General features: G+C 41.7%; 1 protein-coding gene across 4 annotated transcripts; it reads right to left on the bottom strand.

The window, feature by feature from the left end:
* Positions 1–6208: 6208 nt before the first annotated feature.
* Positions 6209–11080, bottom strand: LOC106918128 (histamine H2 receptor). Of its 4 annotated transcripts, none has more exons than XM_014987625.2 (3): positions 10764–11080; positions 10229–10616; positions 6209–7521 (listed from the first exon to the last, which is right to left on the bottom strand). In XM_014987625.2, the coding sequence occupies exons 1-3, from the start codon at positions 11028–11030 to the stop codon at positions 7226–7228; spliced, it is 951 nt and encodes a 316-aa protein (XP_014843111.2). In that variant the 5' UTR covers positions 11031–11080; the 3' UTR covers positions 6209–7225. The 4 variants fall into 4 exon arrangements, with proteins under 4 accessions (XP_014843111.2, XP_014843109.2, XP_014843110.2 ...); XM_014987626.2 differs by adding an exon at positions 7613–7712 and having other exon boundaries at positions 7450–7521; positions 10229–11080; XM_014987623.2 differs by having other exon boundaries at positions 10229–11080.
* Positions 11081–20318: the final 9238 nt, after the last annotated feature.

The following is a 20318-nucleotide window of genomic DNA, read 5'->3' as shown; positions in this document are numbered from 1 at the left end:
TGCCTAGGGATAGGAAATGTCCCATCTTTAGAGGAAGGACAGGCATAGGATTGAGTGAGTGGATGGAGGAAGCAAAGGTGTGTATGAGAGCGCGACATCTATCTGTTGCTGACCAAGCATTTTTCCTGTTCGATCATTTGGATGGAGAGGCTAGGAATGAAATAAAGTATCGCTCTAGTGCAGAGAGAGAGGACCCTGCTAAAGTGTTTGAAATCTTACAAGAATTGTATGGCTGCTCAGAGTCATATGTTGCTCTCCAAGAGGCCTTCTTTTCCAGAGGACAACAAGAGGGGGAGAGTCTTCAGGAGTTCTCCCTCGCATTAATGGGTCTTATGGAGAAGGTAAAGCAACGCGCACCTGCTGGTATGTTGAATTCTGAGACGCTGCTAAGAGATCAGTTTGTTGAGCAGGTGTTGGATGGTTCCCTGCGTCGTGAGCTGAAGCAGCTGGTGCGCGCGAGGCCGGACAGCACTTTGCTTGATGTTAGGACTGCAGCAATACAGTGGGAGCGCGAAGGGGTACCTCATCCTGTGAGAAGCCGTAGTCAGTCGGTTCCTTCAGTTTATGGTGTCCAGTATGGGGTTCATGGTGGTCCTCAGGTAGCTTCTTTGACATCAGCAACAGAAATGAGTCAGATGAGGGAAATGCTAAAGCGTCAGCAAGAGCAGCTCCAACAGCTTAGTGAGAGCATTTCTCAGTTGCAGAATTTCCGTCGTACTAACCGTCCACCCTTTGCTGGTCCAGTTATCTGTAGGCGGTGTAATCAGCCTGGTCATTTTGCACGAGAGTGTGATGGGGTGCGTGCCCCTCGTCGAACCCAAGTTCAGTCAGATTCAGCTACTCGGCCCCATTCTGCTTCAGCGGCGGAAAACTAGTTCCCACCGAACTGCAGAGCCACAGTTTAGGTGGGGGTGCTACTGGCTCACAAGCCGTTATTGGGAGTTTGGGTGCTTCTAAATTGATCTCAGCTTGTCCTCATGCAGATGTAATCATGGGTGGTGTAACAGTCGCATGTTTAGTGGATACTGGTTCAATGGTGTCCACGGTCTCTGAAAGCTTTTTTCGTCAGCATATGGAGTCTTGGGGTTTGGAGCGTCTCCATTCGTGTCATTGGTTGGAGCTTAGAGCTGCCAATGGTCTTAAGATTCCTTATATTGGCTATTTAGAACTTGATGTACAACTCTGTGGCAAATTGATTCCCCACTGTGGTGTTTTGGTTGTTCAGGACCCTTGTGGTGAGCTCCCAACTAAGGTCCCAGGTGTTTTGGGGATGAATGTGATCAGGAAGTGTTATCAGGAACTGTTTGGGCTGCATGGTGTAGCTTGGTCTTCTGTGCCTGGTGTTTCTGAGACCCCTCAGTCCGTCATGCAGGCACTGCAGCAGTGTCAGTCTGCCTCCTTACAAGAGCCTCATAGTCCTGGAAGGGTTAAGGTCAGGGGTAAAAAGGGCTGTCGGATTCCTGGTGGAGTCATGAAAATTGTGGCTGCCACATGTTCTGATGGGTACTCAGGCTCTACTGCTCTGTTTGAACCCTTAGAGTCCGGATTGCCTTCTGGTTTGCTTGCTTCCCCTGCCTTGGTTCCAGTAATCAGGGGTACAGCTTATGTGCCCATTATTAATGTTGGTTTGACTGAAGTGGTGTTATACCCTCGCACTGTTGTTGGCACACTGAATGTTGTTAATGTGGTGAGTCTCCCGGCAGGAATTACTGAAGTCCCAGCAAAAGTAGCCAGGATGGGGTGCCAGACGGCTTCAGTTGGTGTGCAACAGCAGGTGAAGGACTTGGATTTGTCGTCTTTGTCTGTGGAAGAACAAGGTCAGGTGAGATCATTGCTCCATCAGTACATGACAGTTTTCTCATCTCATGATGGTGACCTGGGCTGTACTAGTCTGATAGCTCATGACATTCCTTTGGTTGACGATGTCCCAGTTAAACAACGCTATAGGCGTATTCCCCCTTCTGATTATGAGGTGGTGAAGGACCATATCAACCAATTGCTGACTTCACAGATCATTAGAGAGAGTAGCAGCCCGTATGCTTCTCCAATAGTATTAGTGAGAAAGAAAGATGGAAGTATTCGGATGTGTGTTGACTATAGACAGTTAAATAGCAAGACCCGAAAAGACTCTTTTCCTCTCCCACGAATAGAAGAGTCATTGGATGCCTTGTCTGGTGCATGTTGGTTTTCCACCCTTGATTTGGCTAGTGGGTATAATCAGGTTCCAGTTGTGGAGGCAGATCGTCCAAAAACTGCCTTTTGTACTCCCTTTGGGCTGTTTGAATGGAACCGGATGCCTTTTGGGCTCTGCAATGCGCCTAGTACCTTCCAACGGTTAATGCAGCGGATTTTTGGGGATCAACAGTGCCAGTCTGTTTTGTTATATCTTGATGACATTGTTGTTTTCTCTTCAAGTGTGGATCAACATCTGGAGCGCTTGAAGGTGGTGCTGGATCGACTTCTACAGCAGGGGCTCAAAGCAAAGCTCAGTAAATGTTCGTTCTTTCAAAAAGAGGTACGTTATTTAGGACATGTGATCTCTGGTGAAGGGGTTGCCACAGATCCTAGTAAAGTTGAAGTTGTAGCCAACTGGCCAACTCCCATTAAAGTTTCAGAACTTCGGTCGTTCCTTGGCTTTGCTAGTTATTACCGTCGTTTTGTGGAAGGTTTTGCAAAACTGGCAGCTCCTTTGCATAGAGCTGTGGCTCAGTGTGCTGGTGCCAAGGCTGGCAAGAAATCAGATTGTGGACTTACTGTATGTTGGACTGATGAGTGTCAAAAGAGCTTTGAAATCCTCAAGGCTAAGCTAACAACAACACCAGTGTTAGCCTATGCAGATTTCACTCAGCCATTTATCCTGGAGGTTGATGCCAGCCATGGTGGCCTGGGAGCAGTCCTCTCTCAGATGCAAGGAGGCAAGGTGAGACCGATTGCTTATGCCAGTCGAGGCTTGAGACCCACAGAGCGAAACATGGCAAATTACAGCTCCATGAAGCTTGAGTTTCTGGCCCTTAAGTGGGCCATGACTGACAAGTTTAGAGAGTATCTGTTGGGGAACAAATGTATTGTCTACACTGATAACAACCCTCTCAGTCATCTGTCCACCGCTAAATTGGCTGCCACTGAACAGAGGTGGGCTGCTCAGCTAGCATCTTTTGATTTTGAGATCAAGTACCGGTCAGGTCGGAGTAACACCAATGCTGATGCGCTTTCTCGCCAGCATCCACCTGACCTACCAGATGTGAAAGTCATGCTTCCGGGTACAGCTATGCCTAGAGCATTGCAGGAAGCTTTGGGGTTTGAAACAGTTGAGGCAACCCAAGCAGTCGTTGCAGTTTTGCCACAGCATACTACAGCTGAACTTTGTGCTTTGCAGCAGGCGGATCCTGTTTTACAGGACGTGTTGGTGTTTTGGAAGAAAGGACAGCATCCTAGTCGAGAGGAGCGAGCCCAGCTGTCTTCATCCACGTTGGTTCTGCTTCGACAGTGGAACCGGTTTGTCGAGAGAGATGGAGTTCTCTATCGAAAGGTATTTAGGTCCGACGGTGGTGATGTTGTGTTTCAGTTGGTGTTACCAAGTGTGCTAATTAAGGATGTTCTGACCCAAGTTCATGAAGAACATGGTCACCAGGGAGTGGAGCGAACTTTGGCGCTCTTACGGTCCCGGTGTTACTGGCCTCATATGGCCTCTGATGTGGCCCAATGGTGCCAGGCTTGTGAGAGGTGCCAGGTGGCAAAGGATGTCCACCCTAAAGCTTATGGTAACATGGGACATTTATTAGCATCACGTCCTAATGAAATTTTGGCTATTGATTATACCACCTTAGAGCCCACTCAGAATGGCTTAGAAAATGTTTTGGTCTTGACAGATGTTTTTAGTAAATATACTGTTGCTGTCCCCACACGGGATCAGCGAGCGGCCACTGTGGCTAAGGTTTTGGTGTCTGAATGGTTTTATAAGTTTGGTGTTCCAGCTCGGTTGCACTCCGACCAGGGTCGTAACTTTGAGAGCTCACTTATCCAGCAGCTGTGTAGCTTGTATGGTATTGTAAAATCACGCACCACTCCATATCACCCAGAAGGAAATGGCCAATGTGAGCGTTTTAATCGGACGCTGCACAATCTGTTAAGGACGCTGCCTGTGTCTCGGAAGAGAGATTGGCATGCCTGTTTGCCCCAGGTTCTTTATTGTTATAATACAACTCCTCACCAATCTACTGGAGAGTCACCTTTCCTTTTAATGTTTGGTCAGGAACCTAGACTGCCCCTAGATTTCCTGTTGGGTAGAGTTGAGAGTCCAGTTGGTGGTTCTGTCCATGAGTGGGTTCAAGAGCATCAAGCTCGTTTGCAGGTAGCCTTTGATGGGGCTAGAGAGCACCTGAAACATGCTGCAGATCGCCGAAGGCAGGCCCATGAGACTCAGGTGAAACATCTGCCATTAAAAGAAGGTCAATTTGTGTTTTTGCGTGACTTTACTGCTAGGGGGCCTCATAAGACCAGGGACCGATGGAGCTCTGTCAAGTATAAAGTGTTGAGGGCACCAAAGGACGATGGCTCTGTTTATACCATTGCACCTATGAATGACCAGACTAAAGTAAGACAGGTACACCGTACCATGCTGAAGCCTGTGGTTGGTGTTGTTCCTCCTGATCACATTCCTCCTCACAACTTGCCTTCTGTAGAAGAAGGACTGTCTGAGGATAATGGCCCATTTGATTATGATCTGTTTGTTTGTGAACAGCAACCCCTGGTGGTTGCTTCTGACTTACCTTCTAGTAGATCACAGCCTCAAGCTGCATCCCAGGAACCAGGGTCACCATGTGAACCAGTTGTATCCGCTGAACCCTCTACATCTGTGACTGTTCCACCTGTCAGCTGTCCTGAGCCAGTGGCCTTACGTCGTTCCAAACGACAAACTGCTGGACAACATTCTAATGTGTACCATCTCCCACGGCCAGCAGGAGATGCTCTTCCTGGAGGCTCTTCTGCATCCATGTCAAGTGTATCAGCTTTTAGACCTTGGATCTGATAGTTCCAGTTTTGAATTGGCCATCGTCGGGTCGACGATGCAAGAAGGGGGGGTAGAATGTAGTGGTATAGAAATGTATGTAATTCTACAAATAGTTTCCAGGTGAGGAGTTCCGGTTCTTAGGTGGGCGTGGTGTATATAAGGGAGCTGCAGCGCTCATTCAGCATGTGTCGTCTTTGTGCTCCCACTGTGTGGTTTGTGTCCGGTGGAATCTGGCAGCGGAAAGCAACAAATTGCTGGCTGGTGCATGTTGTGCTGACGATCTGGTGGTAGGTGTTCTCTCTCCCTGCACTTTAGCTGATCGTGGTCAGAAAATCTAAATTAAAGTGTGATTATAGGTAAAACGCCTCAGCGCTGCGCTCCTCTTCCTCGGTCTGCGAGTGTGTGTGTGTGTGTGCGTGTTTGTGGATCGGCAGGTAAGAAATTAACACCCATCTAGGCTCCGCTTTCTTTTAGTTTTAGTGACTAATCTGTTTGTAGTCCCCACAGTTGGACCATTGCTGCTCTGTCTACGTTCGTTTCCCGGATCTGCTCTGTCTACGTTCGTTTCCCGGATCTGCTCTGTCTACGTTCGTTTCCCGGATCTGCTCTGTCTACGTTCGTTTCCCGGATCTGCTCTGTCTACGTTCGTTTCCCGGATCTGCTCTGTCTACGTTCGTTTCCCGGATCTGCTCTGTCTACGTTCGTTTCCCGGATCTGCTCTGTCTACGTTCGTTTCCCGGATCTGCTCTGTCTACGTTCGTTTCCCGGATCTGCTCTGTCTACGTTCGTTTCCCGGATCTGCTCTGTCTACGTTCGTTTCCCGGATCTGCTCTGTCTACGTTCGTTTCCCGGATCTGCTCTGTCTACGTTCGTTTCCCGGATCTGCTCTGTCTACGTTCGTTTCCCGGATCTGCTCTGTCTGCATCCGTTTTCCGGACCTGCTCTGCTCCTGTCTACGTTTATCTCCCGGATTTCGGCACAATTGTTTTTAAAGTTGGACTGTGGCGTTATCCGCCCTCATTAAAGCGGTGTTTGGGGTGTGGCGTCAGCGCGCCCATTTCACCTCTCGCTGCGGTGCGGCAAGAGGACCACGCCTGGGCCTGATGTTTTAACTTGTATTATCTGTTTTCTATTTCTTTTACTTATTTTGTCTACAGCCTTTTTTTTTTTTTGTTCTTTATTTAGTCAGGGCTGATATTATTCTTTTTGAGATTATTATATTGGTTAACTGTCTGTTTTTGTTTGCAGTTGCTGAGGCCCGGTGGCGGTGTTGGTGTGGTGACGGTGTCCTCCTCGTCTGTGTGCTGTGATTTTTGAGTTTGGGGTGTCTCACTGCGTCTGGTGTTAAAAGGTTTTTTTTTTGGTTTGCTGTGTTTGGTGGAGGTCGTCCCCATAGCGCCCCCTCCGGCCGGTAACCTCAGCTGCTGCAGTTTTTTTATTTTCTTTTGACTTATTTTGATTTATTGTGTCATTTTTAAAAACATTTTTTAAAAAAGAGAATTTAATAAAACTACTTTTATAACTGTGAACTGTCTCAGATGTTTTAAATCCCTGCATAACCGAACCTGTGTGCCTCCGACGAGAGGTAATATTCCCTGGGTGAAATTCCCAGGGTGGCGTTGTTGAGCAACCTATTAGAACTAAAATCCCACAAAACCCGAACTACCATCTAGTGTCGCCACAGTTGATAGCCTCAGTAGTTCAAAGTGTTTGAAACCGGGTTGCAGCCTTCACAAAAATCTCACATGAGAGGGAGCCTAAATATCACTTTCTTCTGATGAGCTAAATGACAGATTGTGAACGACTGAAAGGTGTTGAGATAAGTTTCAGGTTGACGCATTTAAAAAAGAAAAAAAAAAAGGTGTATGCAGAATAATGACAGGCCTATCCGTGGCACAGCCAAAATCGATGGCTAGCTGTAAAAAATAACTAAAAAGGTGATTTAGGATGCCACCTTGGACTGAAAATTAAATCCCGACAATGGTGCATCTGTTTTCAGTTGGAAATAATAGTTTTAAAAAATAATGTAATTCATACTGATGCTGACTCACCATTACAGTCTCTCAGAATTTTAAACCATTTGCACTGCAGACAAGTTGATCGTTTATTTTTGCTCTCGTTTGTTAAAACACCAATAGCTGGGCAAGGATTTTAAAAGTACGCAGGTCACTGACCATGTCCTTTACGCTCTTGTTGTTTCTGGGTTCAGAGGCTTTAAGCCAAGCTGAGCAGGGTGCAGGTGGAGGACACGCTGGAGGTACGCTCATGAACCACGTTGTTGTTGTCAAAGATTCCCGAGACGAACTGCGCTGATGATGTGCTGCTCCACCCAAAGGTGTCTGCCAGTTTAGGACAGATGGCCAGAGCCAGCCTCTGCAGAATAAGATGGAACTTCCTGCGAAAGTTTTTGTTGATCCAGAAGTAAAAGATGCAGTTGAGGAAACCATTGGAGGTTGGGAGCCACACCACAACGAACTCAATCCACTCTGGTACTGTGCTCCCGGAGACTGCTGTGGGACAGAAAATGTTGAATAAATATGAATCAGCCTAGTGACAGAAGCAACAAGTGTGCACGGCTCTCGAATAAAAATATTGTCTCACTTTTGATCGTGTTATAATCGATGGCGGTTTTTGGATATGTGGGAAAAATGCCTCATTACCCAGGACGTCATCTCTGCGTGGGCAGCGTGAGGGTCATGCACTACTAAGAAATACGGCTAATGCTGCAGGAATCTGATATGAATATTCAGATTCTGCTCTAAATTAAAATTCTCTCTCAGTTTTTTCCACCTTCTGGGCTGCACTTTCTTGCCTCTACTTAAAATAATAGCGATAATTAAAAAAAAAAAAAAAGAGCATATTGTATGCATTTTTGGCACTGATACAACCTATAACTTAAGCATAAAAAACTCAGTATGTACACAGGTCAAGCGTGGAGAGAGATATTGTGCACCAATTACAAATGCCGGGGTTAGCAGTATGGAAGTGCATCCCCGCAACATTGTAAACGGCGTGTCTGGACATGGCGCAAACTAACTGCTTAACTGTCAAAGTGTCCTCTTTTAAGGCCTTAAAGGACATCAGGAAAATTATTTTAAAGGGCTGTTCTGTTTTTATCGGAACAGCCCTGAAAGAAATGGGGCCGTTTTATCAGGATGTATCATCCTTCAGCCGACCATCTACCAAATATCCATCATCTCTTTGAAAATTATTTCTAATGCCATTTTAGTGCTGTAAATTGCATGTACATTTTATACTGCACAATTTTTAACAAGTATGTTGTCGAGCTTCGCTTTTGTCAAGAAATACAGTTTTATGTAATATCTGCTTAGACCTCTTCTCTCCGATCAGTGGCAACATTTTTATTCGCAGGAACACAAATCAACCTCATTGTTGTGAAATTTGTCTCTATTATTATTATTATTATTATTATTATTATATACACAAAGTGCTTATTTAAAAAAAGAAACATTTTGGAAAGGCCTAAATCTCAATGCTCATTAAATCATCAATCAGAAACTGATGAACAAGTGACAAAGTATTATTTACATTTTCAGACACCTAGCATACCTCACCTGTTTCTAGTAATGACACCTACTATGAATAATTTAGAGCTTTACAGTAAATTAGCTCATGATCAAGTAGCTGAGACTTAGTGGAACCAAGCAAAGTGCTTTACTGTTAGGCTTGTGATCATTTAGACGAGTGCACACTTGCAGTTTAAATTAAGACTCTCGGCTTCACTCTGCAAGGATTTTCATCTGTATCTGATAGATTAGAGGCCTGCTTGAAAAAGAGGGGGGGAAAAAAAGGTCTTTACTTCTAAAAATATTCTGCCACAACTCCACTTTCACACTGATTACTCCAAACCCGCACATGATCAGGTTAAATTAGAAAGTCAAAAATAAATAAATAAATAAAAAAAGGAAGTCTGAGTCATCGCCAGCCTTTAAAAAAGTACATCATGCCCATGATTACATGAATAACTTTGACAGCTATTCCTCCCACAATCTTGGCAGAAACTGACAGATTTGATGGGGGAAATGATAAGATGTTTAATTTTGAAAGACAGATGTCTGTCTTACTTTGAAGCAACAAAGAATAAAATATTTTCTCATATGAAGTTGATATAATATGCAAAGAGCACATATATACACATGATCAATATCTGAAATAACTGTAACAAAAGCAGAAATCTGTTTTGTATTGTTCAATACATGCAGCCAAAAATGGCATATTTGATTCTACATGCTATGGATGTCTCAAGTCGTCACTGTGATACGCAGCACAACAACTCTGTTGGAGGAGTTACTGATGCAAGAGCAATAAGTGACATAAAGGTGCAACTCAATTTATTAGAATATCAACAAAATGTTATTTCAGTACTTCAATTCAAGATATGAAACTCATTATGTTGATTCGTTTCAAACAGAGCAATATGTTTCAGTTGTTTTTTTCTGTAGAGTTTTATAACCTTTGATTGCAGCTAATGAAAACCCAAATATAGGTTTCTTTGGAAAATGGGCTGTAACGGAATGGGGGATTTTCAACATTTGTTATGGAAATGTTTTGTCCTACGAAACCCTAAAGAAGACCACTGACTAGAAAGTAGCCTAGCAGACAGCGGGTGACCCATACATGAGAAGGGTAGTAAGGCACAATCACGGAAAGTTTAGCTGAAGGTAAGTGTGGGTAGAATAAGGGACACAGGCAACAGAGATTGCCACAGCTTTGAGAGGAACATAAGGTAAAGTCCATTCAAGCAAGTGAGGAAGATTCTCCGGGTATGAAATGTGGCTGAAGTTGGAGCTTCAAGTGTTCAAGTGCCATCACACACAGATGCAGCCATGATGTGGGTTGTTACTGATGTATTTCTTGTGTTAAGCCACACCTGAAACTGTGGTATTATCTGAAATATTTTGGATGTGACAAAAAAAAAAAAAAAAAAAAAAAAAAAACCGAGAGGACAGTGCCTAATTTTGATAAATCTAAAAGTCTAAAGAGCAAAGAGGCACACAAAATCTAAACTGCTTTTCCATCAGAAGTGGTGGAATTTAGTAAATACGTAAGACAAAGCTAAAATAGTGAAATAAAATATACAAAAATATGCTTTCTATAAATTTTAGTGAATGAGAGATGTGTGGGCAACATGTTTAGAATAAAAGTCTGTTCATATTTCCACATTAAACGCTGTTTAAGTTGTGATGCTTTGCTCACCGCTGTAGATCATAACCGCCACGCAGGGAGTCCAACACGTGTAGTACGCCGCCATCACAGGTACGAGCACTCTTGCGGCAACGTTGTGCCTGTTGCGCAGTGCACAGCCGTATTTGCGCAGTTTCAGCGTCTGTCTCTTGGCCGCGCACCACACCCTCAAGTTTGCATACGTCATGACAATGGAGCAGGGGAAAAATATCAAACAGGTCAAGCTGAAGGTGTAGGCAACGTTGGTAGAGTAGGACGGGTTGCAGACCAGCGACGCGGTGGAGAAGTGGACCTCGATGATGCCATCTGGGAACGTGATCGGCGACAGCAGGAAGAGAGGGAAGCACCAGGTGAAGGCGATGAGAAGCAGGGTCCTTTTTCTGGTCATAAGAGTGGAGTACTGCAGGGGGTAAAACACCGCGATGTACCTCTCCAGGCTGATGGTGGCCAGCGTGTACATGCAAGTGGAGTAGACGGTGGCGTTGCAAAACGCCACCACATGACAGAGAGCGTCGGGGCCCTCACTGTAATCCTTCAACAGACTCACCCAGAGGTTCAGGGGCATTACCAGCAACCCGAACGCAGAGTCCGCTGCGGTGAGAGACAGCAGGAAATACCGGGAGTTTCTGGACCAGCCTGCCACGGAGGAAGTGATGACCAGGAGAACTGCTATGTTTCCCAAAGTGACCATCACCCCCAGGATAATGATGATGCTTATTTTGACGGAGCGGTGGGTCAGTTCCTGCAGTGTCAGAGAGCCTGCATCCGACAGGTTGGAGTAGTTAGAGGTGGAGAAGTTAAATGTTAGGTACATTGTTCCTTATCTAACTGTAAGTAAATCATACATGGGGGGGGGGGGGGTGGAAAGTGTTGACAGGCGAGAAAAAGGAAACAAAACTATGAGTATAGATTGAGTTACACTGAAGAGAAAAAAACCTGCAGGTTTTTTTTTCAGAGGTGGGGCAAAATATCAGCTGCACACCTGCTGCAATCAGTGACGGGAAGCTAACAGCCACTGCAGCAGCGCGCAACCTGCAAAGTGCTTCATCTGCAGCGGTTCAGTCTGAGAAACGCTGTATGCAGGAGTTCAGCAAGTAAAAATATTTGCTGAATATTTTACTTATTCAGCAATATGTAAAATATTTAATTTCTGTTCAGGCTGAAGAGGAATGTTCCTCTTCAGCCTGAGAAATCCCTCAGCCACTGCAGCACATTTATGCAGAACCATAAATTATCATATATCCATGAGACTGTCTTTGGCCAGCCAGAAATATATCATATATAAATATTTCACGGTATTCATTTTTTTTTTAAAAAAAAGGACACAAAGAGAATAGTTTAGTTGGAACATTTATGAATATAACCTGTTTTTCTCCTTCATACTGTGCTCATTTTGAATGTCCATCACTGACTGAGCCATCATCTCACTCTGCTAACAATGAGATCTGCCACCCCAGTAATAAAAGTGGGTCCAATATGGTCACCCATTCGAAAACGTTCTTGAAGCACTGCCATACAAAATCCAGGTAAGAGTGTGCTAAATATCTTTTTTTAGCGGACACAAATGTGTTTCATTCAACTACCTTAAATGTTAAAGTTCTGACACCATTTTGCACAGAACTATGTAAACCTAATTCATCACTATTTTAAGCAGAATCTTGTCTAAATTGTTGAAGGATTACATATTGTAAACTTTTCAAATTTTGACATAGACTGTATGTGACAGCTTGTTTGCAGTGCATCTGTCCTCTGCTAAGTAAGCACGGAGATATTTCTGTAACAGCCCCACAGCAAAATACCAGGAAATGGCTTGACTAGAATCATTTACTAATGGTACCGATGGGCCTCTTCTCATTAGGAGGCATGGAGAATTGGTGTGATTTCCTTGGTACAAGCCTGCATTTTTTCCACACATCGTTAAAGATTTGTTCTATAATTTATTCAGGCAGCAAATATTGTGTTGGTGAGACAAAATTCACTCAAATTTTGTTAATAAAAAAATAAGTATTTATTTGGAAACTCCAAGCAAAAGGGAAATTTTACAGGAACTTGTCAGAAAGGAAATTTGCTTCAACAAACAACTTTTGTTTGAAAAACAATGACACACACACACACACACACACACACACACACACACACACAAAGAAAAGTCAAGCTCATTAAATGAACTAAAAATCATTCCACTTTGGATTAAATTAGACAGCAGGAGGTTACTGCTTATATCTTCTGTTAATGTTTTTGTCAGTGAAATCTTAAAAAAAATGTTGACTTTTAACACAGTTGTGTCTGGAAACATAATAGACCAGCTGCTTCGCCTTGAAAGTTTGGAGAATTTATCCACTCAGTATTTGTGTTTTCATCCTTTTGTTTTGTGAAACTGAAAGTGCAGTTGATGGCTGACAGAGAACAGCTTTTAACATTGTCAGTTCGGCTTTAAATGGTGCAATCTGTGATTTGTTGATGTTTGGAATGGTCCTGTGAAGGACATTTGGCATATGTTGTACCAGATACTACAAGTGTAATTCATCAATATTAACGCCTACAGAGATGTGCAAATGTTATGCTATGCAGCGTAACAGATTTCCGTCCTTCCGTCATCTTTACCCATTTGTCTATTCACGTTCACAGGGAGTGGCTGGTGCCGACCTTCATCTGTCTTTGGGCAAGAAGTGGAGCACAACATGAACAGGTCTATCGCACACAAACAGGACAAACAACCACTCACCCACACATTCAGAGAAATCAATTGGCTTAATGTCTTTGAACCCGTGTATGCACTGGGAGAACATGCAAACACCACAGAGAAAGAGCTCCACTCAGAATTTCAACCCAGGACAATAATAGTCAGAACTACTGAAAATCATGTGTTTGTCATACTGTTGCAAGTGCAAACTGAAGTCAGTTGGAGCAGTTGTTTAGGACTATATTTACACACCTTTCTTCAAAAGGTCCCACAGAAATTGCAGTCTGATGTCTCACAACCAATCATGCTTCAATTTCTGCAGTCAAACACCATCAGTGTGTTGTGTCTTCAGAGCTGAGAGGCAGCTGCTAGTGTGAATCTGTCTAAAAGACTTTATGGCTCCAGGGAACAACAAAAGGTTATCGCTGACCTTTTTCATATATTGTAATCTACCCATCTCCAGATATACGGAGATGTGTATTTGTGTATGTGTGTGTATTTGTATATTAGTGACATCAGATCAAAGTGTCATGTCTACATGAATTCTTTAGATTTTTTGAAATTATGCTCTGTGAAGTTATCAGTTACCTTCTTGAAGTAAACAGAAATGAAATCTCCTTGAGTTTGAAGGCAATTAATAGAGTGGCTGATACCAAGCAGCTAACATGTCTGTCATTTTACCTATTTAAGACAAATCAAACTTAAATGTTGAGAAATGATAGCGAATGCTAATTGTTTTCACTCTCACAACAGTCCACTGTTGTGTTTTCTCACCCTCACAACTTCCATGTTACTCCACTACTTTTACATTGGCAGAAGCTGCCAACTGTGTCAGTCCACCTGCTCAGCTGATCCTGAGTCCGTTTGGATAATTTCAAAATTACTGTAAAACCTGGACGGGGATAAAATGTGCCATCTTTGATTCCATTTCACAAATGACAGCCTGTAGCAACACCCAAACGTTAACTTCTCACATGGCAGCTCTAGGACAGGTGAAGTCATAGCTGATAAGGTTGATAAACACGGCTCACAGCTTTAACCGTAGCCACTTTGTCAGAGTAACACCAACATTTTTCTGTTGAGACAACAGGAGCAAACTTGATTGCAGTCTGTTGTGAAAGTGTAAATCGTTAAGAAAATCATGTTGAATCCAGTGCATATGAACACTTTCATTTAGATGGTTTATATGTCTGAAATCAAGCTTTCCAGTGCACAGTGGATTTTCTAGCATTTCTACAAATTCAGAGTCATATATTGGTGAGAAAAATGAATCATGACTTTACAGAACATGTCTTAAATAAAAAACCTTTATCAGTGATGGGTATTTGCTGTGATTTAATCTGATAATTACAGATTCTGGTATAGGTTTCATGAAACTTTATTCAATGTCCTAAATGAACCTGTTTTCTTCCCTTTGCATTTCTGCTGAAAAATGCATGTTGGATTTATGGGTGACAGTGGTAGGAGTTCGTCCTGTAATCGTGGGTTGCCAGTTTGAGCCCCCGCTCCATCTGCCTCTGTCATTGTGTCGTTGGGCAAGACGGTTCACCCGCCTTGCCTGCTATTGGTGGTCAGATGGCCCGGTTGTGTGAATGTGTGTGAAAGGGTGAATGACTGAATGAAGAGCTTTGGGAGTCCCCGGGACTTCATAAAGCTATAAGTGCAGTCTATTTACCATAAGATAATTTCTTTCTTCTTACACACTTTGATATTTGATTTATTTTTTCACATATCAACAGAAAAGAGAGAAAATAGATATCCTTCCTCTTTTAGCAGGAAGAATTGCTCATTCTGTGTCTATAAAGGATCTGTAATGTAGAAAGCAAACACAAAGTATAACATGTTTTCTTATAAATCTAATGAAGAAGTGAAAACGGCCTTATTAAAGTTTAAAGCCATACAGAACAATTTCAATGTATGCTTTTAGTATAGCTATAAAACCCACATTTTCTTTGCTGTTGTTAACCTCAGACACAAGCCCTGGAGGAGAGGACTGACTCATCTTAAATCCTCTTTAATCACTGGCAGTGATAAGATGTTACATAAAGTCAAGCTAAATATCCCAATTCCAATTATAGTCCCTCGATTTATGGTAGAAGTGCTGGTAATTTCAGTCAGTTTATTGGCTTTTAGGAGAAGAAAACACAATAAAAGATCTTAATTCATTTGTGAATTTTGTCTTATATAATTGAGAGTGAATTCTTCATACCACTGAGAGATTGTAAATTTCAAGAAATCCTTTAATTTTACCAATGTGTTCTATCTTACTGGAAGTAATATTAACATTTTGGAGTGCAACAAAGTCAGTAAAGTAAAAGTAGCAACTTGGTTAACACTAAAGCAGATGGGTAAAAACATTTATTAAATAATCAAACATTCATCTCTCCACACCCTTGTTTCAGCAACTGAATTTCTGTTGTGCATTCAGATGAACATGCGCCCAAAGACCCCAAAATTCATATATCCTACATAACAACACACTTAAAGGTCACATTTCCACATTCCCTGATTCACACTGTAATGATATGTTAAAGAGGCTTTGCTCATTTTGCATCTTCTTGTAAACAAATGTGGACAAAACTGAAGTTTTTACACCTGAAATGTAGATGAGTGGGAGTGCAAAGTCTCCACAGGAGAAAATCACTTTTAGTTGTTATCCCTACTCTGTTCATTGTAAATTTAATAATTGAATACACGTTGTGCTTCATAACAATGTTTCTTTCTTCCCACTCACTTGACATTTAATTGATTTTCAAACTGTTAAACCCAAAAGACAGATTGACAGAGAAAGTGTGTTCACTTAAACCCTTCCTTCTACATAGCAGAATCTATAAACAGCAAAGTTTGAAATATAGAAAATGTGAAATCTACGATTTTCTAAAAAATAAAAAATCTAATGGATAGGGATGGAAAAATGGATCTGCATGAGCTAAACTTGGGAGCATATTTTGGAAAGTCGCTATACAAAATCCAAATTAAAAAGTGGACAGGGTAGATTACAACAGATTTAATTTCTCTCTGTGCCGTTCACTTTAAAGCTCAATGTTTTATAGTGTTAAAATGGTTTGTGTGTTGAATCTTTTGAGGGCAAGAAGTGCACTGCAAACCATTTTCATTCATAAAACCAAAGACTTCGTAATAAACGCGAGGCAGCACTAATCCTGAGATATTTCATGCGACAGAGGGAGTGTGTTTTAATCTGTTTTTGTTTCTATGTTGGGTCTGCATGAGTGGGTGCCAAAGCCAAAGCCCCGCTTGCCCAAAGGTGCATGTTTAAATGTGGTTGATCCCAAGCGAACACGAGAGAGATGAAGAGAGAGGATGAATTCATACATGCTTGCAATTGAATATCCTGTGAGTGGGCAGCCTCCTCCTCTGGCCACCTACTGCGCAGCACTTCCTGATGTGGAGGAAGGTAGCCATCGATTTGATCTGTGCATGTGTGCTTGTGTGTGAGAGGGGCTGTGTGGGCAGTAATGCTATCTAATTCTACCAGCGAAAGATGATGCATGATGTTTGGTTGCGATAATGCAGCAGGGAGGGTTTGATGGGTGATTGCGTAAAAACTTGGAAGTCGGTGTTGACAGTACGCCTGAAAGACAACAAGACTGCTGGTGGAGACAAAACTCAACCCGACAGGCTCCAAAGTTATGTATGTGTTGTCTGTCTATACAGTGCTTTATTATATGGAATCAATACTGAATTCAATTACTTCGGCCTGGTCACAAATCAACCAGAGAGAATCCGAGTGAAGGGGAGAAAGCCCAGTGTGCTGGAAGTGAGAATTTCTTTCAAGCATAATTGCGCAGGAAGGAAATGGCAATGCTAGGTTAAAAAAACCAGACTATTTTAATTTGTTTTATTTATGAAAGTAAAGATTTTGATGTTTGGGATCTTTGTCATGTTGACGACTAATTGTGTGCCTTTTAAAGCCTCCCATTTGAGTCTAGAATGAAAGCGAAGCGCCCATATGTTTCATGACACCGTGTTTGTCAAACATGGTGTCATGCATTATGCACCAACATTGACTATCTGCCCACAGGACATTGTTCAAAGGCTTGCAATGATAAAGAGAGAGAAAAAAAAACTTTAAGTAATTTACTACAATTCTTTTCATTATTTTTAAATTACATACATTACAAATTGTTTTGTTTTATAAAGTTTCCTTTTGTGCAGTTTGCCAACATTAAAATATGTTTTTTTTTTACCTGCAGATGCTTAAAACATGGAACAATTACTCTATCAAAAATTTTCAGTCTGATTATGAGTCATCACTGATGGTAACAATCACTAGCTCTAATTGTCAAAAAGGGCACCAGTAACCTTGCTTATTTCCTGTTATTTCTTACATCACACATCCTGCATCTAGCTCATTTTGTAAGTATGCCAGATTTCAGTCAGAAGGTTGCCAGAAGGAGAATAAAATCTTTCTCTATAGCACTACTCTTACACCAACCAGTAAGGTATCCCCTAAACAGGAAATGATGGAGAATATGAACTGAGCATGCTTGTCTTTTTCTCGGCTAGATAATCAGTTCCAGGCTAAGCTCACAGAAAACCTGATATTAGTCCGCTTTAATCAAAGTGTCCTTTAAGCCCTGTCTGCAGATATGGCTGTGTCTTTTATCAGCTTGCTCCTGATGGATGTGCAGAGAAATGTTTATTGTGTGACGTCACTCATGTGTGCGTCAAACCTTTTGATGCCGAGTGGCCTGCAGTGAATATCAATGAGTCCACTGAGTGAAAACTGTGCCTGAAAAGCCAGACTGTTGCAATTATACCAATAATTTTCTCCTCTGTCTGCCACTTTCTCTACCTCGGAAAATACACCAGTCCCTTAGCATGCCTGCAGTTAACACCAATATGCAGCTAAACAGTTTTAGGCAATCAGGCGGTCATCACCAAGCATTCATATTTTCAGAATTGCTCTCTTGGATGCCGTGCACCGGGTTTTTCTGTTTCCTTCTGAACTACAGCCTGGAGATACACGGTGAAACTGTTACTCACTCACACCAATGCAATTGATATTTCTATGTAGCGACAGCTAATATTGCAGTTCCTACCAAAATCAAACCTTCGTGGAAGTCAGACTAGCTTGTACATATATATTAAAATTGGTACATGGGGAAAAAACATAACTTCAGATACAGAAATAATTGGAAAAAAGAAATACTTTCAACAAGAAATTTGATCCTCCGGTGCCATCAGCTAAATTCTCATCACAAAATAATTGTTGACTTTGGTTACAAATCAGTGCTCTGGATTAAAAAAAAAAGGACATCATATGGACATTTAAAGAAATGGCAACCAAATTCAGTTCCTTTGTAAAACTTCCAGCAAAAGGCCACGATGTTTGGCTCAGAAGGAGTATTTTATTTTAAGATATGGTGTAGAAATGTCAGAAATAAACTCCATAGAAATAAACCTTTTGAAGGACCTTTTCTGGGATTTCTAACTTGTTTTCTTCCTTGTGCTCTCTCTCCTTCCCTCTCTCTCTCTTGCTCTCTCTCTCTCCCTGGATTCAATTAAATGGTGTTAAAAGAATGAGACGGGTTATGAACAACTGTTGATGTTTTATTTAGAAAAAAAATCAATGTCTTCTTTCATGTAACAGGTTATGAAATTCATCCTGAAATGGAACATGTTGGCAACAATTGTGGTGCAGTGAAAACCAAGGAATATTCTGGAAGCAGTAAAACAAAATTACAGGTAAGTGATGTGCTAAAAGGTGGCAACAATGTGGTAGTCAAGAAAAAAGCCCTTTACATCTTCTCCTACAGATGGTAGAAGAAGAAGGTAGAACAAAATAGAATAAACAATATATAATGAACATACTATCATGCTACAATATACAGCAATCTATTTATCACATGTGAAATTTCCAACAGTACTCGATCATATTTTGGTAAGATTTCTTATAATGTTTCTGAAAAGCAATTTACGAAGATCTTATTGCATTTGGGTTCTCAATAGATACCAGCAGATAAGTTCAGGCTAAAATTGAGATGAGTATGATGGAGAAAGTTGTTTCTAGAAACTCAGAAAAAAACAACCACTACACCTCCTTCTCTACTCGATCTCCATGAAGAGTTAATATAAATACAATCAGATGACAAAAGCACTGAAAAAACAGTAGACTCATCAATATTAAACAAAAATACTTCGAGTTTGTCGTCTTAGGAAAGTTAAACTAAATATTTTTTATAGCTTATAGTGGACTGGTTTTTCTGTGCTTTCTTTGAGATGTCACCAGCTTGATTGTTACAGAAATTCATTCTTCAACCTTTATTTATCCAGGATAAAACTCACTGAGATCAAAGAGTTTCCTGCCAGCAATACGGCAGTTTTTGTTTGAGTGGAATGAATCATGAATTGTATTTTAAAGAGCAAAAAGAAACACAAGAATTAACGCATCTACTGTCAATCTTTAGTCGAAACATTACAGTATATCAAAGGAGGAAGAACTCGATAGATTTATCTTCACTCATAAAACAAAGCCAAATCTAATTTTAGGTGCCACAGATGCAATCTTACTAAAGCAAGGTCGATCGCATAAACACGTTCAACTTCCAAATTTATGACGAGCAGCAGATAGAGATGAGCAACGTCTTCCGCCTTCATCCATGGGCTCAGATGGACCAGCCTTATCTATCACAGGAGAATATGTTGTTTCAGGAACCCGCAGCATAGCCTCTCAAAGACCGTTCCACCTGCTACCAACCTACCGACAGCTGTACTACATCATAGAGGCAGCCATATTGTTTGAGGGAGTTGCAAATGCAGAAAAGACAGATGAACTATACACAGATATTCCCTGGAATGCTGGAACTAAAACATGAAGATGAAACTAAAAGAGTCAAACAAGCATGAGTAAAAAAATCAGATCTTCAATATTTAAAAATAAAAGAGTAACGATGAGTTGTCAGCAGCTGTCTTTACCAGAAGGCCACTAACACTCACTAGTGACATTATAAAGCAGCCCCCACTCCACCAGCTTCGCTCCCTAAGTCCTCGCGTCCCTTCAGTCTACACAGCCTCCTGTTCTGGATTCACTGTTGCATTTCTTTAAGTGAGCTGGGGGAGTTGTATGCATTAGGATTTTCTGGGATTTTATCCCCAAATGAAGCTTATTTACTTTTTCTGATATTAGTGTTTGGTCTATTCCCACAGTGGAAGTGAAAAATAAAAGGGCACAAGACGGATATCTTTCATCTAAATATTACAAAACACAGCTACCACTCAGACAATATTGCATAAAAGACTGACAGAAGAAAGAAAAAAACCCCTCCATGAACAGCTTGACAGCATAGCATTGTTGTTCCCTTGTTTGATAAAATTGTTTAGTTTATTTACTTTATTTAAAGCACCAACAGAACCGATCTCTCTGGTTGCACAAAGGCACATGCATGTGATGCGTGT

Source organism: Poecilia mexicana, unplaced genomic scaffold (assembly GCF_051168715.1).
Source record: "Poecilia mexicana isolate PSO_F unplaced genomic scaffold, ASM5116871v1 scaffold_3, whole genome shotgun sequence".
Lineage (NCBI taxonomy): Eukaryota > Metazoa > Chordata > Actinopteri > Cyprinodontiformes > Poeciliidae > Poecilia > Poecilia mexicana.
Note: the sequence above shows the minus strand (reverse complement) of the source record. Positions and strands in the feature narration are given on the sequence as shown.